The sequence below is a fragment of the Equus asinus genome, chromosome 9 (assembly GCF_041296235.1).
Source record: "Equus asinus isolate D_3611 breed Donkey chromosome 9, EquAss-T2T_v2, whole genome shotgun sequence".
NCBI classification, from domain to species: Eukaryota; Metazoa; Chordata; class Mammalia; order Perissodactyla; family Equidae; genus Equus; species Equus asinus.
The window spans coordinates 80,374,761-80,399,267 of record NC_091798.1 but is presented as its reverse complement, the minus strand read 5'-3'; the positions used below and the strand labels follow the sequence as shown (position 1 = coordinate 80,399,267).

General features: G+C 36.2%; 1 protein-coding gene across 2 annotated transcripts in view; it reads left to right on the top strand.

Moving 5' to 3' along the window:
- POLR3G (RNA polymerase III subunit G) overlaps positions 1 to 24,507 on the top strand; it is a 43,020-nt gene that overhangs the window by 10,463 nt on the left and 8,050 nt on the right. The window contains exons 3-7 of one of the 2 annotated variants that reach the window (XM_014857079.3): positions 1,112 to 1,241; positions 8,457 to 8,513; positions 10,305 to 10,355; positions 18,329 to 18,411; positions 22,565 to 22,711. In XM_014857079.3, the coding sequence (XP_014712565.1) occupies positions 1,112 to 1,241; positions 8,457 to 8,513; positions 10,305 to 10,355; positions 18,329 to 18,411; positions 22,565 to 22,711 (468 nt within the window). The remainder of the gene's footprint in view (positions 1 to 1,111; positions 1,242 to 8,456; positions 8,514 to 10,304; positions 10,356 to 18,328; positions 18,412 to 22,564; positions 22,712 to 24,507) is intronic. The other variant, XM_044780001.2, reaches the window with a different exon arrangement.

Sequence of the window (24,507 nt, the reverse complement as noted above, 5' to 3'; positions counted from 1 at the left end):
AGGTGTTTTCCTCTGCTGGTTTCCCCGGCTAGAACCATCTGTTCCCCAAGTCTTTGCATGAATGGCTTCCTAATTCTGTCCATGTCTCTGCTCAAATGTGACTTCCCTGAGTGGTCATGTGTGCCTACCCTGTCTAGACCGGCCACCGCCCGCCTCGATGCACTGTCAGTCACTCTTCCCTCTACTTGGCTTCATTTTTTTTATGTCACTTGTCAATACCTGAAATTATATATTACCTCATTTGTTTACTTATTTGTTGTGTTTTTCTCCCTTTGAAAGTAAGTTCTATACGGACAGGAACTTTGACTAGTTCATCCTAGTATTTCCTGTTGTCTAACCATGTCTGGCTTGGAGTAGGTACTCAATAAATACTTGTAGAATGAATAAATACATTCAGAGTGAAAGTTTGAAAATGTACCCTATACTTAGCTTCTGAAATGTCTTTACTAGGTATCCTGAGGATTTACTTTTTTATGAATATATGTATTTTATGAATATATATTCACACATAAATACAGATGAGTGTGTGTATGTAATTTTTTAAAATTGAAAATGTAGCTTCAGACTCTTGCTTTGCCATTTATGAGTTGTGTGGGCTTATAGATTGTTCACTTCTCAGTTTCTTCACTGTAAAAAGGGAAATATTGATGATTCCTTAAATGAGATCATGGATGTTGACTACTGAGTGTATCCTGGTCATGGTAACCACTTGCTAAATGATAGCTGCTACTCATATTTTTTTTGTTATTACTGCTCCCACTAATACCACCACCACTGACTGAGATTAATAGGAGACTAAAGCAGTTACTCTCATTGGTGCCTTGATTTTAAAACTGTGGAATCACAGTCAACAGACTAGATAGCAGAATGATGATTGATGTGGTCAGAAGGAAAATTAAGCATCTTTCCTACCTCTAAAATAAGAGCAAAGTAGGAAATGAGCTAAAAGGTTAAATAGATTACAAAGTTCAACATCTTTAAGTTGATTGTAAAACTTAGTACCTGTAAAATGTAATTTTCAATAAAACTGACACTTTCCAGAATATAGACATAAGAGATATTAAAATATTTAATTTATTTTAAAAAAAACATCGTCTCTTAACTTAAACAGGATACAGATTATAAACCAGTGCCTCTGAGAACAGGAGAGGGTGAGGATTATATGCTGGCCTTGAAACAGGAGTTGAGAGAAACTATGAAAAGAATGCCTTATTTCATGGAAACACCTGAAGAAAAACAAGGTGCGTGTTGGACTCTTTGATTATGTGTTTCAGCGTATACAGAGGAAACAGTATTTTGGCACAAGATATATGGCTATTTAATGCTGATTGATTCAATTCAGTCAGAAATTATCAGCTACCATGAGAAAGCATATTTATATTGATTTCACAGAAAATATATTTTAAACTTTTTGGTATTTTATTTTTCAAATTACCTTTCACAATAGAAGTTTTATATGTCATAAAAATGTTTAAAAAATAAAAATTACCTATAGTACTTATGTCTAGAGAACTACTATTAATATTTTCTTGTATCTTCTGGATTTTTTCTTTTTATGTGTATATTCTTTTTATAAAATTAGATTCATATTGCTTTGTATCTTCTTTTTTCAGTCAATAGTATATTATTAGCATTTTCCTTAGTATTCTTAGAAAATACGATTTTTAATGACTCTGTGGTATTCCATTGTGTAGATATAACATTATTATTTGTAACTAGTTCCCTGCTGTTAGGTTTAAGGTTTTATCTAGTTTTTTTGCACATATATATATATAATACTGTGATTACTATCCTTATGCATAAACCTTTATGCAGGTTAAAATTTTTAAAAGCTTTGATTATATTTTGGCTTACCATTTATATATCAGATACAATAGAATATAGAAAACATGTATTCATTGGTTATACCAAGGACAGAGAGGAGAAATTATAGTTGAAGGCTTGACAATCTCAGACTGGAAGTGGGAAGTGGTTTTAGAGGAACAGAGCTTGTTCCTAAGTAGTTATTTAGCACAGTAGAACCATATTGATTTTCAGTTTCTGCCCTTGAATGTTGAAATTAGAAAGATCGATATCATCCTTCAGTTCTCAAAACAACATTATTAAAACATGAGAAATTCACATGGTATCATCTCATTCCATTAGTATTAAAAATGCAGTCCATTTTCCCTCTCTCTAAAAGGCTTAGAATTGGCTAAGAGTCAAGAAATGTCTTATATAGAATATAACATGTGTTTGTAATTATAAGAAGCATTTTAGACAAATTCACTTAATTTTTCAAAACATAGCTGCTTGAAGTTATATAGTGGTTTGATAAGAGATATTTTTCCCTCAAAAATGCTGAATTTTTTTATTTTCATATGTTGCGTACTTTTATCTATTTGAATTCAAAAATGAAATTAAAGCTCATTTTAAAAAGTAAGACTAACAACTAGTAAATATTCATTCTTACTTGAAAAAATAATAGTGTAGGGTTTATTTTAGTCTTTAAAATTAGTCTTTTCTCTAGATTTTGGGACAGATTTACTTAACTCAATGTGGTTATTATTAAAGCATATGTCTAATTTACAGTATATCATTAAAGCGTTTATGTGAGTCTTTTGGACAGAGATGTTAAGAACGTAATTTCGTTGCTAGTTTCTGGGAGTGGCTGGCTTATGCCTGGATCAAGAGACTCTTTGTCTTTGATAACTGCGCAATAAAATATTTAAAAACATAAGGAATCTTTTGCTTCTGTTTCTTTCAGGAGAAAACTCTTGTATAGAATTTTCCAAATTGATACAATACAGTCTCCTTGAAGTCTTCATGTTTACCTCTGTTTCTTGATCTAATGTGTTTTATAAAACTATGGTTCAAAATAAAGTGTTTTTAAAAATATAATATATACATTCATATGTGTGTGTCTAGATTAATATAATCTACACTATATATATGTATGTTAGATACACACACATGAATGAAAAAGAATTGGCCCGACTAAACAGAAGTATGCAACTGTCAGAGGGAGCCTATTCCAGATAGTGTTACGTCACTCACCAGCCTTCTCCCATCGCTCGCCACCTGTGTTAGCAGAGAGAGAATTAAGGACTAATGTGAAGAAGTGAATCACTAGAGACTGGGGCCAACAAATAGGTTCGGAGATCTCAAGACTTCCTGATAATCAAGTGGCTGGTGGCTCAGGGCGTTGAGATTTGTCAAAGAGAATTGAGGGCACAGAATAAATGTATTTCAGGTTGTAATGTCTTCAACATCTGTTTATAAAGTTTTCAGGTAAAATTATAGAAATGGTTGGTATTTCTTTTACAGTGAAATTTATTATTTTTATAATAAAGGAAAAACACCAATGGATATTATTATTTTAATGAACTTTAGCTACAAGGGTATGTAGAGAACATCTGGTCCAATGGTTCCCAGCTCAGATTCCTAAACCACTGGGGTCCTCTGAGGTAGAAACAGGAGCGGGGCCGGCCTGGTGGCATAGCGGTTAAGTTTGCATGTTCTGCTTCTCTGCAGCCGGGGTTTCGCTGGTTCAGATCCCAGGTGCAGACATGGCACTGCTTGGCAAAAGCCATGCTGTGTTAGGCGTCCCACATATAAAGTAGAGGAAGATGGGCACGGATGTGAGCTCAGGGCCAGTCTTCCTCAGCAAAAAGAGGAGGATTGGCAGTAGTTAGCTCAGGGCGAATCTTCCTCAAAAAAAAACCAAAAGAAACAAGAGTGACAGTGGTGATGGTTCTGTAAGCCATTTTCAGAACATCAAAAGCTTAGTGGAAATAATACGTTTACCTGCAGTATGACCACAAGATCTGTTACTGAATAAATGGAGTTTGTTTGGTTTATTAACTCTCAATATACCGTCAGAGTCCATGAGACCCTAATTTAATTTTTTTTTTTTTGAGGAAGATTAGCCCTGAGCTAACATCTGCCGCCAATCCTCCTCTTTTTGCTGAGGAAGACTGGCCCTGAGCTAACATCTGTGCCCATCTCCCTCTACTTTATATGTGGGACACCTGCCATAGCATGGCTTGAAAATGGTGCATAGGTCCACACCCAGGATCAGAACCGGCAAATCCCGGGCTGTTGAAGCAGAACACGTGAACTTAACTGCTGTGCCACTGGGCTGGACCCCCTAATTTAATTTTTGAGATTCTTTTTGAGCAGTTCTTAACTGTATAATAATTGATATTCATAACTTTTGGTTTTTTGTAGAGATCTTCCAAAGAAAAAAGAGAATTTACTTTAAGAAAGAAAACCCATATTATCTTAGTATTACCATATCACCCATTGGACCCTTTTATAAATCTAAAATACATTTTGGAATCTTAGTGATCTTATTTTTCCTGCATCTTGAAACATTTTGCTGTTTCATCATGAGAGATATTATTTCATAAGTATTCATCAATTATTCCCCACTGCTGAACAAAAAGACTAAAGTATTAAAAAAATGGAAGAATGATGAAATTCCATACAAAGATGGTGCAGTAGTTAAAGAAATCATCACTATTACTTCATCCTTTAGTTTTTCTGTTGTGTTGCCCATAGTAGTACATTTTTTTTTTCGTGAGGAAAACTATCCCTGAAATAACATCTGTTGCCAATCTTCCTCTATTTTGTATGTGAGATGCCACCACAGCATGGCTTGACGAGTGATGTGTACATCTGCAACCAGGATCTGAACCCACAAACCCTGGGCCACCAAAGCAGAGCACAGGAACTTAATCACCACACCACCGGGCTGGCCCCACATTAATTTTCAAGAAGATACAAAAGAAGTCTGGAGAGACTCTCGACTTCATAGTTGTTTTGTTTCTGTTTTAGCTTTCATAGAATACAATTGAGAATTCAGAATTTTTCATTTTCTACCCATAATGGCAAAAAGAAGGAAATTGACAGAGGAGGATGTTTCACAATTACTGGACAAATCAGAAGATGAATGGCAAAGAGACAGCAGCTCTCTGGATGCTACTGATGATGGTGAAATTGATTGTATAAGCAAAATCTCAGACTGAGCCTTCAGATGATGGTATCCTAGATGACTTTTCTCAAACTTAAGAATCACTGAGTAAACACTGTATCTCTAAGGATGAAAAGGAAATATGGTATTCTCATACAGCTAATCTTTGCAAAGCACCTCATCACATAATATTTCTGGGAACATCCTGTTTGCTAAAATGATGTGTGACTTTTTTCTTTTTTCATGATATTTATGTACCAAAATTTATTTGACATAGTTGTAACTGGACAAATGCTGAAGGGAAAGGCAAGGATGATTGAAAGGAAATAGACTGTGTAGAAATGAAACAATTTATTGGATTGATCATGTTAATTGGTAATTATAAGTTTAATAATGAAAATGTTTTACAATTATAGACCAAAGAAGATGACTGGGCCATTCTCTCTTCAACCAATATGTGAGCCATCAAAGTCTTTAAAAGTATTACATTTTGATGATGCAAATACGAGAAGAAGAATTGGAAGTAATGATAAGCTAGAACCAATTAGAGATGTATTTGTAATCTAGAGTCATGTGGATGGTGCAAGAAGCAGAACAAGAAGTAATGTCAGAATTTATTAAAGATGTATTTGAAATCTGGAATCAGGATATGTGAAATGCATATATTCAGGATTTGTGCATGACAAACCTAGAATGCACATTTGATGCAGTTAGCTGCATTCAAGGGACATTGCCTGTTTTGGGTAAATGTACCTTCAAAACCAGAAAAATAATGGACTATAAATTAGAGTTTACTATATTTAATTTCTTATTAAAACTTCCAATAGTTTTCTTTCTTTTTAAATAACAGCTTTATTGAGATAAAATTCACTTTTTAAAGTATACAGTTCAGTGGCTTTTACTGTAGTCACTGAATTGTGCAACCAGCACTACTATCTAAATTTTGGAACCTTTTCATCATCCTAAAAAGAAACCTTATATCCATTAGGATCACCCCATTCTCCCCTCTCCTCAGCTTATGGCAACCACTGATCTGCTCTCTCTCTAGAGATTTGTCTGTTCTGGACATTTCATATAAATGGAATGATAGGTGTTCTTTTATAACTTTTTTTTTTTTTTTTAAAGATTTTATTTTTTTTCCCCTTTTTCTCCCCAAAGCCCCCCAGTACATAGTTGTATATTCTTCGTTGTGGGTCCTTCTAGTTGTGGCACGTGGGACGCCGCCTCAGCGTGGCTTGGATGAGCAGTGTCATGTCCGCGCCCAGGATTCGAACCAACGAAACACTGGGCCGCCTGCAGCGGAGTGCGGGAACCTAACCGCTCGGCCACGGGGCCAGCCCCATGACTTTTTTTTTTTTTTTAAAGATTGGCACCTGGACTAACAACCGTTGCCAATCTTTTTTTTTTTTTTTTTTTTCTGCTTTATCTCCCCAAACCCCCCCTGTATGCAGTTGTATATCTTAGTTGCACGTCCTTCTAGGTGTGGGATGTGGGACGCTGCCTCAACGTGGCCTGATGAGCTGTGCCATGTTCACGCCCAGGATCCGAACCCTGGGCTGCCGCAGCGGAGCACACTAACTTAACCACTCGGCCACGGAGCCGGCCCTGATGACTTTTATGTTCTTTCACTTAGCGTAATGTCTTCACGGTCCATCCATGGTATAGTATATATCAGTACTTCATTTTTTTTTAGTGCTGAATAATATTTCATTGTATATTTATATTACATTTTGTTTATTCATTCATCAATTAATGGATATTTGGTTCAGTTCCACTTTGGGGCTATCATGAGTAATGCTGCTATGAACATTTACATGCACATTTTTCTGTGGACATGTGTCATTTCTATTTGGTATATATCTTGGGTCATATGGTAACTCTGTTTAACACTTTGAGGAACTGGCAAACTGTTTTCCAAAATGGTTGCACCATTTTATGTTACCAACAGTCTATCAGGGTTCCAGTTTCTCCGCATCCTTGTCAACACTTGTTATTGTCTTTTTGGTTGTAGCTGTCCTACTGGATATAAAATGATATCTCATTGTGCTTTTGAATTGAATTTCCCTAATGACTAATGATGTTGAGCATCTTATCATGTGCTTTTTGTCCATGGGTATCTTTGTTGGACAAATGTCTATTCAAATCGTTTCCCTCTTTTTTTTTCCCCAGTAATTTTATTGAGATCATAATGATTTATAATATTGTGCAATTTCAGGTGTACATTATTACTTGCCTCTTTTTAGTTGGCTTCTAGTAGTTGGTTCTCAATACCTCTTATTCTGTAAATTATTTGAAAGTAACCTAAAAATATAAAAAATGGTTTGTTGGACTGAGATAATAAGTGGTAATAGCTGTTTTTCTTGATATACTGAGGGTTAAATATTTTTAAAATATGGAATCTGTTTTAGAGAAAATTTTTAAATGCAAATGCTGGGAATCTCTCATTTATGCTGACTTCTCTTAACAGATGAAAAACTTAAGAGCAAGGTTGAAGTTAAACAGTTAAATACCTAGAAAAGCCTGGTTTCTTGGTCTCTGATCTACTGTTTATTTTGGTTATTTTTATCTAACACCATGGTCTCAGTATTATTTGGAAGCATTTCCTTAACGTGGAAGAAAAATCAGTATATATTTGGGCCTTGATTTTTATATTTTCATCTTTTGTATCACCTTCCCTTTTTCATGGCTATACTCCCAAATCACTTTTTATTTTGAACCATGGTTTTAAGCTGTTGCATGATGGTGTTCCTTGCCAACTTGTGTGGTCGGGAAAGGGTTTGGGCCCTCATTGAGGGAGTTTCTTGTGGCAAAGTGGGCAAAGCAGAAGCAAGAGCCACAGTGTTACCTCTCCCATTTTTGGCAAGCTCAGAAGGTCCGTCCCTGCCGAGTTCTCAGTAGTTGCATGGAAAGCTTGCAGCTTCCTGATCACACCCCATCAAGTCCAACCTTGCCTACTCCTGGCCTTTTCCCCATTCCCCTCCCCAGTGGACTGTGAAAAGTAGCTCATTGAGAAGCATAGCTGAATGTGTGTGTTAAGCACCAGCAGTGAGCAAACAGCCCTCCATCCCCGCTTAGGTACTTAACACATCCCAGTTACACAGGTTTAAAGATTGGGAGCTGGAGGCCATTGTCACAAGAAGAAATAAAAGATGCTGAGAAGACTTCCCTGTCCTTTTATGTAAATGGCTTCCTGCCCTGGCTCTGGGCTTTTGTGAATATTCTCAGAGGTGAGTCAGGTTGACTAATTCTAAGAACCGTCATCAGAGTTTAGGTCTCTGCTCACCCCGCCGTTCATACCCAGCTGTGGCTTCCACTTCCTCGAACATGTAATGCTCACTGAACTTTTCCATGTGTGTTCAGGAACACACTATGTACGAATGTAGGAGACTCGCTATATGTGAGGTCAAAGGTGTTTGGGGTTTTCAATTATTGTAAAAGAATGGCTTAAATTCAGGTTTCATTCTTGATTTTTTCTAATGAACACTTTTTTCTTTTTTTCTAGATATTGAAAGATATAGTAAAAGATATATGAAGGTGTACAAGGAAGAGTGGGTACCAGGTAATTAGAAAACAGAAAATGTTAAAATAATTTTTAAAGCCTACCTCCGTATCGCATATTTTTTTAGGACAAATTTTCTATATTCACCATAGGAAAATAGAGTCTGGCTCTTTTCCTGTAATTGATTAGTAACACATATCTCTTGAAAACTAAGATGAAAAGATTTTTATACTGTTAGAAGGAGGAGTTGAAGTGTTTTTGTGGAAGTTCTTAAAATAGATTTTTTATAAAAGAGGATCTGCCAAACCTATTTGGATTTTCCATTTTCATTTTCCGACAATCTCAATTTTAATCTGTACTACCAGTACACACTTCTGTGCTCCTATGTGATTAGATAGCTTTTGAGGAGAAAACAATTTTTTAAGCCAAGCTAATGGGTCTTCTTTTCTTTCAAGCAGACATAGACGGTTTTTAGTTGTTAAGATGCCTTCTCAACAGAACCACACCTAAGAGAGGCTTTTTTTCACCGTTCACAAATTTGCCTTTGACATAGCCAAGGTGGAAGGGGCTGGAGAGATCTCATCCAGCTCATTCATTTTGCAGATAAAAAACAGTTGCCCTAGAAATGAAGTGACCTGTTGGGGCGACTTGGACAGCACTACTAGAACCCAGGTCTCCTCGTTTTAGCTCACTTGCCTTTGACATCCTGTCCTTTTATAGAAACTGCCTTTATGTAAAAACAAAAACAGCATTTACAGGATTATTGCTTTCACGGGTTATAGTGCTCTTTTCAGTGTCGATGGTTGATGAGGTTCTGTCCCCTCTCTCCTGGATCTCTCGTTTCTTCCGCTTCTTAAATATTCATTCCTAAAAGATTTTCTTTATATACTTTCTTATGATCATCTGAGTCACTTAGAAAAACAAATATATTCAAAGCAAAATTTATTAGTTCAGGTAAAATAGCTTAAGATATGAATGTTTTTTACAGAATGCACTGAGATTTTTTTTATCAGCAGGCAGTATTTTTTAATTCATTTTTATGTTGCTTCATTTTTCTGATTAACTCTATGCTTAAAAATTAGAAGAATGTGACAAATTAGAGGAATTGTTTAACAAAATCATTTATTGGAGGGAATTTACTTTTCCATAGGTATTTGTATTTTTAATTTTAAAGTTTTCAGATAATTATTAAAATTGTTTATTTAATTTTGCATCTATTGGGATTGTAGTCACATTAACTTTTGGGGAAAAAATCCTTTATTACATAAGAAATACATATCAACTACAGAAAACTTTAAAAATATAGAGTAGTTAAATAGTAGATAAGTAATACTTAAGAAAAACAGCTGTAATCCCAACACCCACAAAGAATTACTGTAACATTTTCTTCCCAATCTAGAGCTTTCTCTGAACAAATGCTATATATAAAAAGATTTGTATGTTAGGTTTATTCTTTTAAATGGGATTCTATATATATATTGTTTTAGAAACTTTTTATTTAATAATGTCATGAATAAATTCATGTCCATAAATATTTTTCTATATCATTATTCTTGTTAAAAAATTTCTGTATTTAAAATTTATTACATAAATTAAATTATATAGCTATTAAAAGAATGTTGTAGAAATTTTATGGCACTATTTCAAAGCTATTTTAATGAATTTTTTTCCTCATAGGAGAAAACGTATCACTGTTATGTTTTGATTCCTAAGCTAAATCTGTGTAGTCAGATACTAAGAAATTTTACTTTTTCTGCATGAGCAACTGTCGTGTGCTTTAAATAGTTATGTCCAGTGCCACTGATTCTAGAGGAAAGTGAAATTTTTGTATTTCTTCTTTTGCACACCCAGATTGGAGAAGACTCCCAAGAGAGATGATGCCAACAAAAAAATGCAAAAAAGGTATGCTGAGTAATATAATAATAATCCAGGTGGGAAAAGGTTATTGCTTAAATTCTATCTAATATGGAATTGTCAACGTGAAGTTACACTCAATGTTCTGAATACTTTTTCTTGAAATGTGTTTGGCATTTTGGTTATTTTGGTAAAGCATTTTGTTATTGACTTTCTGGTTTGTTTTGTTTGTTTAGTTGTTTTTTGTTTTTTGTTTTTTGTTTTTTGTTTTTGAGGAAGATTAGCCCTGAGCTAACTACTGCCAATCCTCCTCTTTTTGCTGAGGAAGCCTGGCCCTGAGCTGACATCCTTGCCCATCTTCCTCTACTTTATATGTGGGATGCCTACCAGAGCATGGTGTGCCAAGCGGTGCCATGTCCACACCCGGGATCCAAACTGGTGAACCCCGGGCCGCTGAGAAGCGGAACGTGTGAACTTAACCGCTGTGCCACTGGGCCGGCCCCTGTTTTTCTTTATTTATGGAATTTTGATGTGCTGGGAAAGACTTTTGAATTACACAGACATTTTCATTTGTATATTTGACATTTTTTGGATGGTTATACTGGCTGTATTTTAAGTTTTTAACTAAAACATTTGGAACTGGTGAAATTTGGGAACTGGTAGAATAGAACTTTATACTGTACATAAAATACCAAAGTGAAAGTTTCCATGGTGGTGTTCTTTCATAATTCCACTGAGTAAATAGTTGCTGAGTCTCCACTGTTGCCAGACACTGTGCTCAGAGGAATAAAACAGTGAGCAAAGTGGGAATAAACCTTGACCTCATGGAGTTTACAGTCAAGTGGAGCAAGAACATTAAACAAAAACACACTGTCCTCATTGGGAGGTCAGGGACGGGTTATTTAAGGAAAATGGAACTGGAGTCCAGATTGAAGGAAGAGTAGGAGTTTACTAAGATGAGATTGGAGGAGGGACATTGGAGAAAGACCAGGTTTATGAAGGAAAAATCATGAGTTCAGTTCAAAGATAGTACTTAAGGTTCCTTTGAGATTTATAAGTAGAAATGTTGAATATGCTGTTGGATACAGAGGGATGGAGCTCAAAATAGAGATGGTAGTCATCAACATAGATATTATAATTGAGACTGTGAGAAAAGATGAGCTTGTCCAGGGTGAAATTAGAGAAGTAGAAGAATGAGGGCCTAACCCTGAGCTTGGAGGAATGCCCAAATTTAATGGGCCGGTGGAGGAAATTGAATCAGCAAAGAAAAGAGATGGAAAGAGAGAGGAGGAGGAGAACCAGAACAGAGTGGAGTCACAGAAGCGAGAGTGTACAGAAGTGAAGAGTATTTCAGAAGGTGGTCAACAATGTGAAAGGAGGTTAAACAATGCTGCTGAGAGGTCAAGCAAGACAAAGATTGGAAAATGTAATGTAAACTAATTTTTGACATGTCGATCATTGTTGACCTCAGTGGGAGCTTTTTAAAAGATTTGTAGAGGTGGAATCCAGAGTGGAATGGGTTACACAGTAAATGGGAGTTTAGGAAATGGAGACAGCTAGCACAGATGAGTCTTTGGAGAATCTTGCTACAAAGAATGAAGGGAGAAAAAGGAAGATAGCCAAAGAGATTAAGAACAATGGGGTTAGCAACTAAGAGAAGAGAAGAAATCCCCCCCACCTCCCTCTTATTTTGTTCAGGCCTTGTTTTGTTTGTTTTTTTTAATAGACTTTATTTTTTTAGAGCAATTTTACATTCACAGCAAAATTGAGCAGAAAGTACAGAGATTTCTCATACATTCCCTGCCCTCCCCTACATGCATAGCCTCCCTCTTTGTTAGCATCCCCCACCAGAGTGGTACCTTGGTTACAATCATTGAACGTACATTGATGCATCCTTATTATGCAGAGTCCAAACCTCAGGGCTCACTCTTTCTGTGGTACCTTCTGTGGGTTTTGACAAATGTATAATGACATGTATCCACCATTACAGTGTAGTACAGAGTAGTTTCACTGCCCTAAAAATCCTCTGTGTTCTGCCTACTTATCCCTTCCTCCTCCTAACCCCTGGCAACCACTAATCTGACTCCATAGTTTTGCCTTTTCCAGAATGTCTTAGAGTTGGAATCATACAGTATGTAGGCTTTTCAGATTAGCTTCTTTCACTTAGTAATATGCATTTAAGTTTCCTTCACAACTTTACATGGCTTGATAGCTCATTTCTTTTTAGCATTGAATTATATTCCATTGTCTAGATGTACCACAATTCATCTGTTCACTTACTGAAGGACATCTTGGTTGCTTCCAAGTTTTGGCAATTATGAATAAAGCTGCTATAAACATCTGTTTTTGTGTAGACATAAGTTTCCAACTCCTGTAAGTAAATACCAAGAAGCATAAATGCTGGATTGTATGGTAAGAGTATGTTTAGTTTTGTAAGAAACCACCAAACTGTCTTCCAAAGTGACTACCATTTTGCATTGCCACCAGCAATGAATGAGAGGTCCTGTTGCTCCATATCCTTGTCAACATTTGGTGTTGTGAGTGTTCTAGATTTGAACCGTAGAATAGGTGTATAGTGGTATCTTGTTTTAATTTGCATTTCCCTGATGACAAATGATGTGGAGCATCTATTTATATGCTCACTTGCCAGTAGTATATCTTGTTTGACAAGATGTCTGTTAAGATCTTTGGCTCATTTTTTAATTAGATTTTTTGTGTTCTTATTGTTGAGTTTTAAGAGTTCTTTGTATATTTTGGATAACAGTCTATAGGGAAATCACACTCCTGCTATGTGTTTCTCCTTTGCTTTCATACTACTGCCACATTCACAACAGTTCTGACGCCAGATGTGTGGAGTATTTTTTTCCCGCATCAAGCAATTCTCTCCACCACCAGCTGGGTGTCTTACAATTCAATTCAGTTCTGACATTAACCAGAATTGGCACAGGTCCCACAGGTTAAAGACTTAGTCCCATGAGACTGGTCCCCACTTCAGATGCCAATCATAAGTAGTAGGTCTCCAACAAGCTTCTATCTTCCTCAGCAAAAAGAGGAGGATTGGCAGCAGTTAGCTCAGGGCTAATCTCCCTAAAAAGAAAAAAACTTCTGTCTGACTTGGCTGCAAATTGGAAGTTCCTGTGACCCCACCCACCCTGCCAGGATTTGATTTGCGAGAACAGTTTGCTAGAACTCAAGGAAACACTTACTTAGGTTTACCAATTTATTATGTAATAAACCATATGATAAAGGATACAAATAAACAGTCATATAAGGTGATACATAGGGCAAAGTCCAAATGAGTCCCCAGCACAGGAACTTACGTCTCCGTGGTGTTGGGATGCGCCCCCTTCCCAGTATATGGATGTTCACCAACCTGGAAACTCAATGAACCCCGTACTTTTAGAATTTTTATGGAGGCTTCATCACATAGGCATGATCAATCATTAACTCAATTTCCAGCCCCTCTCCCATTTTCCAGGGGATGGGAGATGGGGCTGAAAGTTCCAGACTTCTAATCATGGCTTGATCTACCTGGTGACCAGCCCTTATCCTGAAGCTATGCAGGATCCCACCAAGAGTTTCCTCCTTAGAACAAAAGATACTTCTGTCACCCAGTAAATTCCAAGGGGTTTAGGAACTCTGTCAAAGGGTCAAAGACAAAATATTAGCACAAAAGATGCTCCTAGTGCCTTTATCATTTAGGAAATCAGAAAAGTTTGAAGAATTCTGTGCCAGCACCCAGGAGCGGAGGCCAGTATGTATTTTTTTCTATTATTGCACACAGTCCTTCATCACATATGTCTTTTGAAAATATTTTCTCCCGGTCTCTGGCTTGTTTTCTCATTCTCTTGACACTGTCTTTCACAGAACAGATATTTTTAATTTTAATGAAGTCAATTCTTTCTTATCAATTCTTTCTATCATGGATTGTGCCTTTGGTGTTGCATCTAAAAAGTCATCACCAAACGCAAGGTCATCTAGATTTTCTCCTGTTGTCTTTTAGGAGTTTTATAGTTTTGTGTTTTACGTTTAGGTCTGTGATCTATTGAGTTATTTTTTGTGAGGGGTGTAATGTCTGTCTGAATCCATTTTTCTGTATGTGAAAGTCCCATTATTTCAGCACCACTTGTTGAAAAGACTCTTTTCTTCATTGTATTTCCTTTGCTCCCTTTTTTATATTTTTGTGGGTCTTTTCTGGGCTCTCTATTCTTTTACCTATACCACACTGTCTTGATTACTGTGGCTGTATAGTATGTTTTAAAGTCGAGTGATGTCAATCCTCCAGCTTTGTTCTTTCTTTCAATATTGTGTGGGCTATTCTAGGTCTTTTGCCTCTGCCTATTAACGTTAGAATCAGTTTTTCAGTATCTGCAAAGTAACATACTAGGATTTTGATTGAGATGGCATGGAATCTATAGATCAAGTTAGGAAGAACTGATGTCTTGACAATATTGAGTCTTCATATACGTGAACTTGGAATATCTTTCCATTTATTTGGTTCTTTGATTTCATTCATCAGTTTTATAGTTTTCCTCATATAGATTGTGTACATATTTTATTAGATTTATCTCTAAGTATTTCATTTGGGAGGTGCTCATGTAAATGGTATTATGTTTTTAATTCAAATTCCACTTGTTCATCGTTGGTATATAGGAAAGCGCTTGACTTTTGTGTGTTAACCTTGTATCCTGTAATCTTTCTATAATTGCTTATTGGTTCCAGGGGTTTTTTGAGAGATTCTTTCAGATTTTCTGTACAGATGATCATGTCACCTACAAACAAAGACAGTTTTGTTTCTTCCCTTAGAATCTGTGTACCTTTTATATCCTTTTTTTTATATTACTGCATTAGCTAGGGCTTCCTATACGATGTTGAAAAGCAGTTGCAAGGGGTAACTTTCTTGCCTTGTTCCTGATCTTAGTGGGAAAGTGTCAAATTTTTCACCATTAGGTATGATGTAACTATAGGGTTTTTTTGGTAGATATTCTTTATCAAGTCGAAGAAGTTCCCCTCTATTCTTAGTTTACTAAGAGTTTCTATCATGAGTGGCTGTTTGATTTCGTCAGATGTTTTTTCTGCATCTATTGATAAGATCATGTGATTTTTCTTCTCTCGCCTGTTAATGTGATGGATTACGTTAGTTGATTTTGGAATGTTGAACCAGCCTTACATACCTGGGATAAATCCCAGTTGGTCGTGGTGTATAATTCTTTCTGTGCATTGTTGGATTGAACTTGAGAACATTTTGTTGAGGATTTTTTGCATCTGTATTCACGAACGACATCAGTCTTTAGTTTTCTTTTGTGGAATATTTGTCTGGTTTTGGTATTATGGTACTGCTGTCCTCATAGAATGAGTTACGAAGTCATTCTGTCTTCTGAAAGATATTCTCCCCTTTTTAACAGCTTATTGTGGTAGAATTGACAGAATAAAATGCACATATTTTAAATATACAATTTGGTAAGTTTTGACGTATGTATTTAAAGTGGAAGTATTTTTGTTTTATTTCAAACCTACAATATATAAGAATATTCAGCTCGATTGTGTACAGAGTATTATAAGATATAATACTATATCTGCTGTCCCCTTTATACTCTTGACTTTTATTGGGCAAATATATTATTTTCACAATAAAATAACGTGTATGAATGATACTGGTCATGTTTTAATGGGTCGAAAATTAGTAGTCAGCTTTAGGAGAGCTGAAAAGAATGATTTGGAAGAATTAGTTTTTCAAATACATCCCTGCTGATGACACATGCCTGGAGTCTCAGATACACATTGATCATCAGTAAAGGCTTCCAGTGCACCAGGACTTCCATTTGTTAAAAAACCAAACAACAACAATAAATCTTTTTCCATTCTCCTCTAATATTTTTTATTGCTTATTGTGTAATTTTTGTGCTTTATTCTTGGTAAGCTTATATTCTATTTTATTAAAATGGCCTCCACTGATTTACGCGAAAGTAAACAATATCAAAAGAGCCAAAGGCTGAAAAAGTTTGTTTCTTGAAGAACCAGCTACTGGCAGGTATTGAAAGAAACAAAAAAAGTCAAATATATGCATATATTTGGCCAAGATGGAAAAAAAAATCACGTTAATGTTTTGGGGTTAAAACAATCTTTTAAGAAATTTTGGTAGTTTGACAGTTCTCTCCAGTTAAACATATAAAGATTAGGCATTATATAAAACCAGAATGATACATAGTGAAAAATACTGAGTGGACTTGAATATGCAACTGACTCTTTTGGTTAAGAGAGTAGTAATTTTTAATAAGTTTATTTACCTGACCGTGTTCGATAATATCCATTTAACAGACTTATGTGATATGAAATTTAAATAATTTGATAAAAGCTCCTTAGAGGAAAACATTCATGATGTGAGTAAATTACATTCTTAGCTAATGTTTTCTGGCATCAATGTTATAATATATATTGAGATCTTGTTCATATATGATACTGTATTTTATGTCCTACAGTTCAAATTAAACAGTCTTTGCCCTCAAGGGGGCCAGAGAAAGTTACCCATCATTAAATCTAACTATTACTTTTGTTTGAGCAAAACCTCACTAATGGATGTGTTTGGGAATTCTGAGCTCAGTGACTCCCTGAGGGGCAATTTGGTATAACACAGTAAATTCTAATTCCATCAGTTATGGGTCATCCACCACAATCTAAAAATTTTCTTCTTCTGTAGGTTAAATGTTAATCTTTAACAAAATTACATCGTTCTGAGCCATATTTTCCTCTATTACCAAGTAATTTCTAGGTATTTAGTTTGATTTGGGGAAAGAACTATAGTAATTTTTTATCACAATGGGACAATTTTATAGTATATTATAATGTTTGGGTAACTGACAGGATCTATATGTGAAATAATTCTCTATTCTCTGCAGTTTCAGAATAGTGTCAAAATGCAATTTTTTTTTTTTTTTAAGATTTTATTTTTTCCTTTTTCTCCCCAAAGCTCCCCTGGTACATAGTTGTATATTCTTCGTTGTGGGTCCTTCTAGCTGTGGCATGTGGGACGCCGCCTCAGCGTGGCTTGATGAGCAGTGTCATGTCCGCGCCCAGGATCCGAACCAACGAAACACTGGGCCGCCTGCAGCGGAGCGCGCAAACTTAACCACTCGGCCACGGGGCCAGCCCCTCAAAATGCAATATTTTTGATATGGCTTAAAAAATTATGTATCCCAAAGCCATTAAAATGTTTTATTTATATTGCTTTGAGTTTTCAGATTCATATGATGAGTATGTTCAGTTTAACCATTTTCATCTTCGTTCCAAAGATAATGCTATATTGCACTGAATATAACCTCTTTCTCATCTCTGTAACCATTGGCAAATGCGTATTTATTCTGCACTTGTTTTTTTTTTTTTTAAAGCTTTTATTTTTTCCTTTTTCTCCGCAAAGCCCCCCAGTACATAGTTGTATATTCTTCGTTGTGGGTCCTTCTAGTTGTGGCATGTGGGACGCTGCCTCAGCATGGTTTGATGAGCAGTGCCATGTCCGCACCCAGGATTCGAACCAACGAAACACTGGGCCGCCTGCAGCGGAGCGTGCGAACTTAACCACTCAGCCACGGGGCCAGCCCCTGGACTTGTTTTTTATTTTCCAAACCTGGTAAAATTGCCCTAGTTAAAATTCCTGATCAGTGATCAGGAAGCCAGTGCAGATGATGCATTCCTGAGAGCCTTTCCGCTGGTCCTCTACTGCTGCTACCTGAGGTAACATTTCTACAATTTTGGCCCTGATGACATTAATTCATCTGGCTGCAGTCTTAGAAAATATCCTATTAAGTGATTATCATTTACTCCTCACCAGGGAAAATTGGTGAGGTGTTCGAATTGGTGAGGTGTTTTGATTGATTTTGTTTATTCTTTAAGAAAATTAATTGTCTGCAAATGATGTGCCTGCCTCGTATGCTGTACCACTGTGCCTGACAGCATATTAAAAGGCAAAGAAACTTAATACACAGTTGCTGTTATAGAAAAATATATTCACAGTAGTTTTCCTTCAGCAGGCCACAAATCCAAAAAGGCAAAAGTTACAGGCCAAGGCACTTCGCTCACTAATCCTGCAGACGTATTGAAAAAGATCGAGGTAAGGTTTTCTTCTTACTATGAGATCAAACTGAAAAACTGTCATACCTTCTTTTGCCTTCTTCAACCTTTCCAGCTTCTCTCACTTTTTAATAATGTGGATTTGGCAGAACTGAGCCCAGCACGCAGGGTAACTGGAAAGATGTGAATGTTCTTGGCTGGCAGTATGGCGGCTCCATCCTCTCTTTCTCTACTACTCACCTGTCAACTTGCCTCACCTTCTATAGCCTGCTTCCTTTTCTACTGTATCCCTCTTTTCCCCTTGCATTTGAATTATGCATGGAAAAGAAACATGTAAGAATTACATACCTAAAATGTACTTCTTTGAAAAACCTCTCATTTTTTTTTTCCTCCTACTGTTGTATGTGTACTTTTTAATGTTTTTTTTCTGTCTTATGTTAAGTATGGAAGATTCTATTGAGGGGAAACCATATCTTATGGAACTTATTTTTATATCTTTTTTTTGTTTTTAAAGATTGGCACCTGAGCTAACATCTGTTGCCAATCTCCTTTTCTTCTTCTTCTTCTTCTTCTCCCCAAAGCCCCCCCAGTGCCTAGTTGTAGATTCTAGTTGTGAGTGCCTCTGGCTGCGCTGTGTGGGACGCCGCCTCAGCATGGCCTGATGAGCAGTGCCATGCCTGTGCCCAGGATCCAAACTGGCGAAACCCCGGGCCACTGAAGCGAAGTGCTCAAACTTAACCACTTGGCCACGGGGCGGGCCCCATCTTCCTTTTTTTTAATATTTCAAGAATAAAAAGATAAAATTCAAAAGGTTAATAAACTGAAAATTTGCCTTCCCATCCCTCTTCCTAGCCATCCACTTCTCCTCCTATAGACAACCAGTGTTACCAGTTTATTATATATCCTTCCAGAAATATTTTATGCATAGCAAATACAGATTTTTTTCTTTTTCTTTTTAACGACAAAAGATAGCATATTATACTGTTTTGCATTTTCATTTTATCACTTAAAATATCTTGGAGACGGTCCATGTCAGTCTGTATAGCGTTGCCTCATTCTTTTTTTTTGGCTCTACTGTAAGAATGAACCCGTAATTTATTTAATCAGTATCCTATTGATGGACATTATGTTTCATCTAGTGTTTCGCTGTTATAAGCAATGCTGTAGTGAGTTCATGTTAAGTATGTCATTACACATATGTAGAGTAAATTGCTAGAAGTAGATTTGTTGGGTCAGTTGTTATGTGTATTGTATAATATGGATAAATATTGACAGATCACTCTGCATGGAGGTTATACCAATTTATTTCTACTATCAATGCATGTATCACCTGGCATTGATGGTGATGATGATGATGATGATGATGATAGCAGCTAGCACCTATTGAGAACTTATTATGTACCAGGCTCTTTGATGAGTTATTTATATACATTATGTTCTTAAGACTTCATAACAACAAAGAGAGATAGGTATTATTATTCCTTACTTACAGATGAGGAAGTCAAGGCTTTAAAACTTTACTTGCCTGGCCAAGTTGGCACAGCTACCTAGTAACAGAAACTCATATTTTTGTCATGTAATTTTTTGATCAGTACTTGAGCTGGAGATAACAGGTCTGAAAATAAAGCCAGAAGGATCATTGAAGGAATAGCAATAACTGTCAGGTTTAACTTGGTGGAATGATGGATGAGGCTGTAGAACTAGCCAGCTTGTATTGATTGAACACAGATTCTGACTGTTCTTAAAGCTTCCTGGAAAGAAGTTGCTAAGATGACATGTGCTATAAGGAAGATTGATCTAGACCTATGGATGTAGTTTCTCATCAGAACAAATTGTGTTTCCTTATTCACTACATTTAAACCCCTTTTTCAGTATACACGTTGTTAGAACTGGAAATTTTAAATCTAGAAATCCCAATGAGTGAACGGTTTTAATAGAGCAAGATTAACTTCCAGATGACCCTGTTATTCATTTCTTCTGCATAAGCAGTTGCAAGTTTTATTATAATAAAACTTCTGTGGATGGAGAGGGAGTGACATATGGTCAAATCTCGTGATTAATGTGTGAATAGTCAGAGAGCAGTTAACCAGTATTTGAGCTTTTTATTTCTGCATGACATATAAGAGGCTCTTTCTATAGGTGGCCATATAGTATTTAAGCTAGACCTGTTCCCTGCCCATAAATTACCTGTTTTCAAAGTTTTCACATTGTATTATTCACATTATTCTTAAAACAAATCTGTAAAGTAATAGGGGTAGTTAAGTCTCACAGAAGAGAAAATGGAGACTACTAAGTGGATGAACCAAACTGGTAGCTTACTGCAAAGGATGAAGTAATGAGACAATGCGTGTGGCTCTGAGACCATTTTTTTTTAATTGCATAAATCTGCTATTTGTTAACCTATTGAGGAATTTTATGGGTTTGATTTAGATCTATGTGGTAGAAATAAAGTCGAAGTTATTTATTTAAAGATGTTTGAGGTGGCAATAATGGAAATGAAGATTTCCTAGTCCCTGCATGGCACTGAATGAATTCTGTATTTTAAAAATATTTTTAGAAACTGATTTAAATAATTCTGTTGCTAATTATGAAATAATAGCTAATAATTAGAATGATTTTTCAGATATAGTGTATACCTTGTAAAGGTTAAATAAATATAGCATTACAATTCCTTTTTAACTACACAAACTTATGGGTTGTAGTCCTTTTTACTAGGGTTTGATTAAAATAGAAAAGAAAACATTCCATATGTTAATTAACGTTAACATAACATTGTGTGTATTTGTGTGTATTTACAGACACTTTCAAAGATCTATAAACACTATTTTGTTTACTTGCAGTTTTCCAAAGGGATTTCCAGTTGGAAAAATTGCACATATTATATTATAGTAATAACTCATTTAAGGCAACATGGGTCAGGATGAAGATAAATGATCTTATGTTTATTGCCTTGGTCTTACTTGTTCTGCCCGAGTGGGGTGAGGTGACGGGAAAGGTGATTAGAAATTGAGTCTATCTGATGTAGTCTTTCTATTGCCTTTGATTTCCTTAAATTCAAATTTGAATGTAATTTAAGGGATTTTAAAAAATAAATATTTAAAAACCAATAAAGGAATAGCTAAGTTGTAGTCACTTCAAATATAAAATATGTTTGCTCTCTGTATGTAATCTACAAAGCAAATATCTTATAATAGGATGGAGTATTTGCAGATTTATGAAGTAGTGTTCTGACTACTGTTTAAGAATAATCAATCACATCTTAGCTAAAATGATATTATGCCTTAATTATGAGTATTAATATGTGAAATTAATGCTATACTCACATCCTAGAAAACTTGTGAAATTCCCTCACTTGTACAAATTTAGCATAGAACATTTTAGTGAACAGATAGCAACAGTAATGAAAACAGGCCACTTTTTATCAAGTGGGAAAAATTGGTAGTCATAATGGAAATATAAAAATGTAATTTTAAAGTTAAATTTGTGTGTTATGAGAAGGTAGCATGGTAATTTTAAGGGTGGATAAGCAGACCCACAGGCAACCAGACTAACTATGCATCTCTCCTGTGCCTTCACTCTTAGAGTTGCTAATAAGTGCTACTGTTGACTGTGATTTGAGTTTTAATCTTTTCCTCAATCTACCAGATACATTAAGAAGCAAAAATCCCTGGAAATAGGAAGTAAATAATGAAGAAGAACAGAGATAAAAACATGGATAATCTGCAAATAGGATAATTCACCTCAAGATGACTTGATATTGTTTTAAATGATTTTACTTATAAACTAAAACATAGGCATTTTGAAATGTTACCATTATATTCTCTTTTCTCCTTTCATGTTAGAAGGAAAACAAAATAACATACTGAAAGTTCTCTATAAACTGAATCATCTCAATATTTTAGAAGGAGGTAGGATAGAAATCATAAAAATAAAGCTTTGTGTCTTAGAGCTGATACCCAGCATTACCAGGGACCCGACTATGAAGTGATAAAATCAAAGAAAATACTAGTGTACTGATGGCAGGACAGTGAGTTCCTCCTTTTGCATTAGCTCAGTTCCCTAGTTGGTGGCCTGGAGGTGTTGGTAAGGGAGCATTAGAAAGAGGTGATAGGTAACTGTGTTCTCTTCAGGCTGGGCAGGGAGGTCAAAGTCTAGTGGTTTCCATTTAAATTAATAAAGTTCATTTATACCAGGAACTGGAAAAGAGAGGTGATGGTGAAAAATCAGATGAAGAAAATGAAGAAAAAGAAGGAAGCAAAGAGAAAAGTAAAGAAGGCGATGATGATGAGGAAGATGATGCTGCAGAACAAGAGGAATATGATGAAGAAGAGCAGGAAGAGGTAATGGCTGTTTGGGGAGGGTAGCAAAGTTACTGAGCTTAAGCATTGTCTAATAAGGAATCAAATATATGGTATATGATTAAAATGAACAAACAAACAAAAACTCAGTTGATGGGAACCAGGGCATCACTGTTATCACTGGCATCCATTCCTTGGTATCAAGAGAATTATTTGTAGCATTGAAATTATAATGATGCTAGATTGAACAGAGGAGGTAAAAGTAACTTGATAGGCAACTTTGGAAGTGGAAGTCCAGAAGTTAAGGAAATTGATCAGATTAGTTAAAATTTGCCTACATAAATTTTTATGTCAGCAATTAAGGTAATTAAGGGCCTAGTCATATAGGTCTGAAGGGGAAATCCGTGCAGTATCATCTTGTTTCAAATCCCAAAGTGCTTGGGGACACTATCAGAGAACATTTATAATCCAGCCTCAGGTATCTGAGTCAGGACTCAGTGTTTTGGATTTGGGATTTCCAACTTTTAGAAACATGGTAAATTTCAAAGTAAGCTGGAGTCAGTCAAGTTTTTTTGGGGGGTGGGAGGGTGCCAGCCTGGTGGTGCAGCAGTTATTTCACATGTTCTGCTTCTCAGCGGCCTGGTATTCACCACTTTGGATCCTGGGTACAGACATGGCACTGCTTGGCAAACCATGCTGTGGTAGGCATCCCACATATAAAGTAGAGGAAGATGGGGATGGATGTCAGCTCAGGGCCAGTCTTCCTCAGCAAAAAGAGGAGGATTGGCAGTAGTTAGCTCAGGGTGAATCTTCCTCAAAAAAAAAAAATCTTTTTTGCTAAGGAAGATTTGCCCTGAGCTAACATCTGTTGCCAGTCTTCCTCTATTTTGTATGTGAGCCACCACCACAGCATGGCAATTGATAGACGAGTGGTGTAGGTCCACACCTGGGAACTGAACCTGGGCCGCTGAAGCGGAGTGCGCCAAACTTAACCACTAGGCCACCAGGGCTGGTCCATTCAAGCTATTTTTGAGCAGGGCAACTTTGTTGGTCATGGCCTCTTTGGGACTTTGTAGACACCTCATGCAGTAACTCTAGGCTGAGAGTTTCTTCTCCATTCTAATGACCCTTCTCTTCACTCCATTTCAGCTTCTCACACCACACTCTAAATCTTTTCACCTCCTGAAACTGTTCCAACTATGAAATCTTTATTATATGCTTTAATTATTTTGCATTGAATTATGGATTCCTTTGAAATTATATTGATGTGAAGGGAGAAGTGTGGATCCATTTTTATCTGTTTCCAAATGGCTAGCCAGCTGCTAATCTCATTTATTAAATAATTTGCTTTCTTCAGTCATTTGAAATTCTCCTTTATCAGCTATTAGATTCCCACATCTACTTAGATGTATTTCTGGACCCTATTCCATTGATCTATTTCTGAGCCATCACTCTGCTGTTCCAATTAATAGAAGCTTCTGGTTATTCGTTAATATTTTTAGGGCACGTTAGCTTCTTTTTCAGAATTTTCTCAAGTATTCTTTGCTTATTCTTCCAGATAAATTTTAACTCTAAACATTTTAAAATTAAACATATCACATTTGTCTCCAACTTTCTTTCCAGATCATTCACTTTTTTATTCCTGCATGCTAGCATGATTGAGGCTGCCAGACTCTGATCCTCTATTTCTACTTTATTGGTTCCTTGTCTCAATTTCCTTCCCTAAGGAGCCCAGACCCTTGCTCACCCTTCAGCTTCTTTCTTGCCATTACTCTTGTCTCTTGTCCTCCCAGCACACACTCTAGACCAAAGTAACCTTTGATCAATTCAACTCTCTC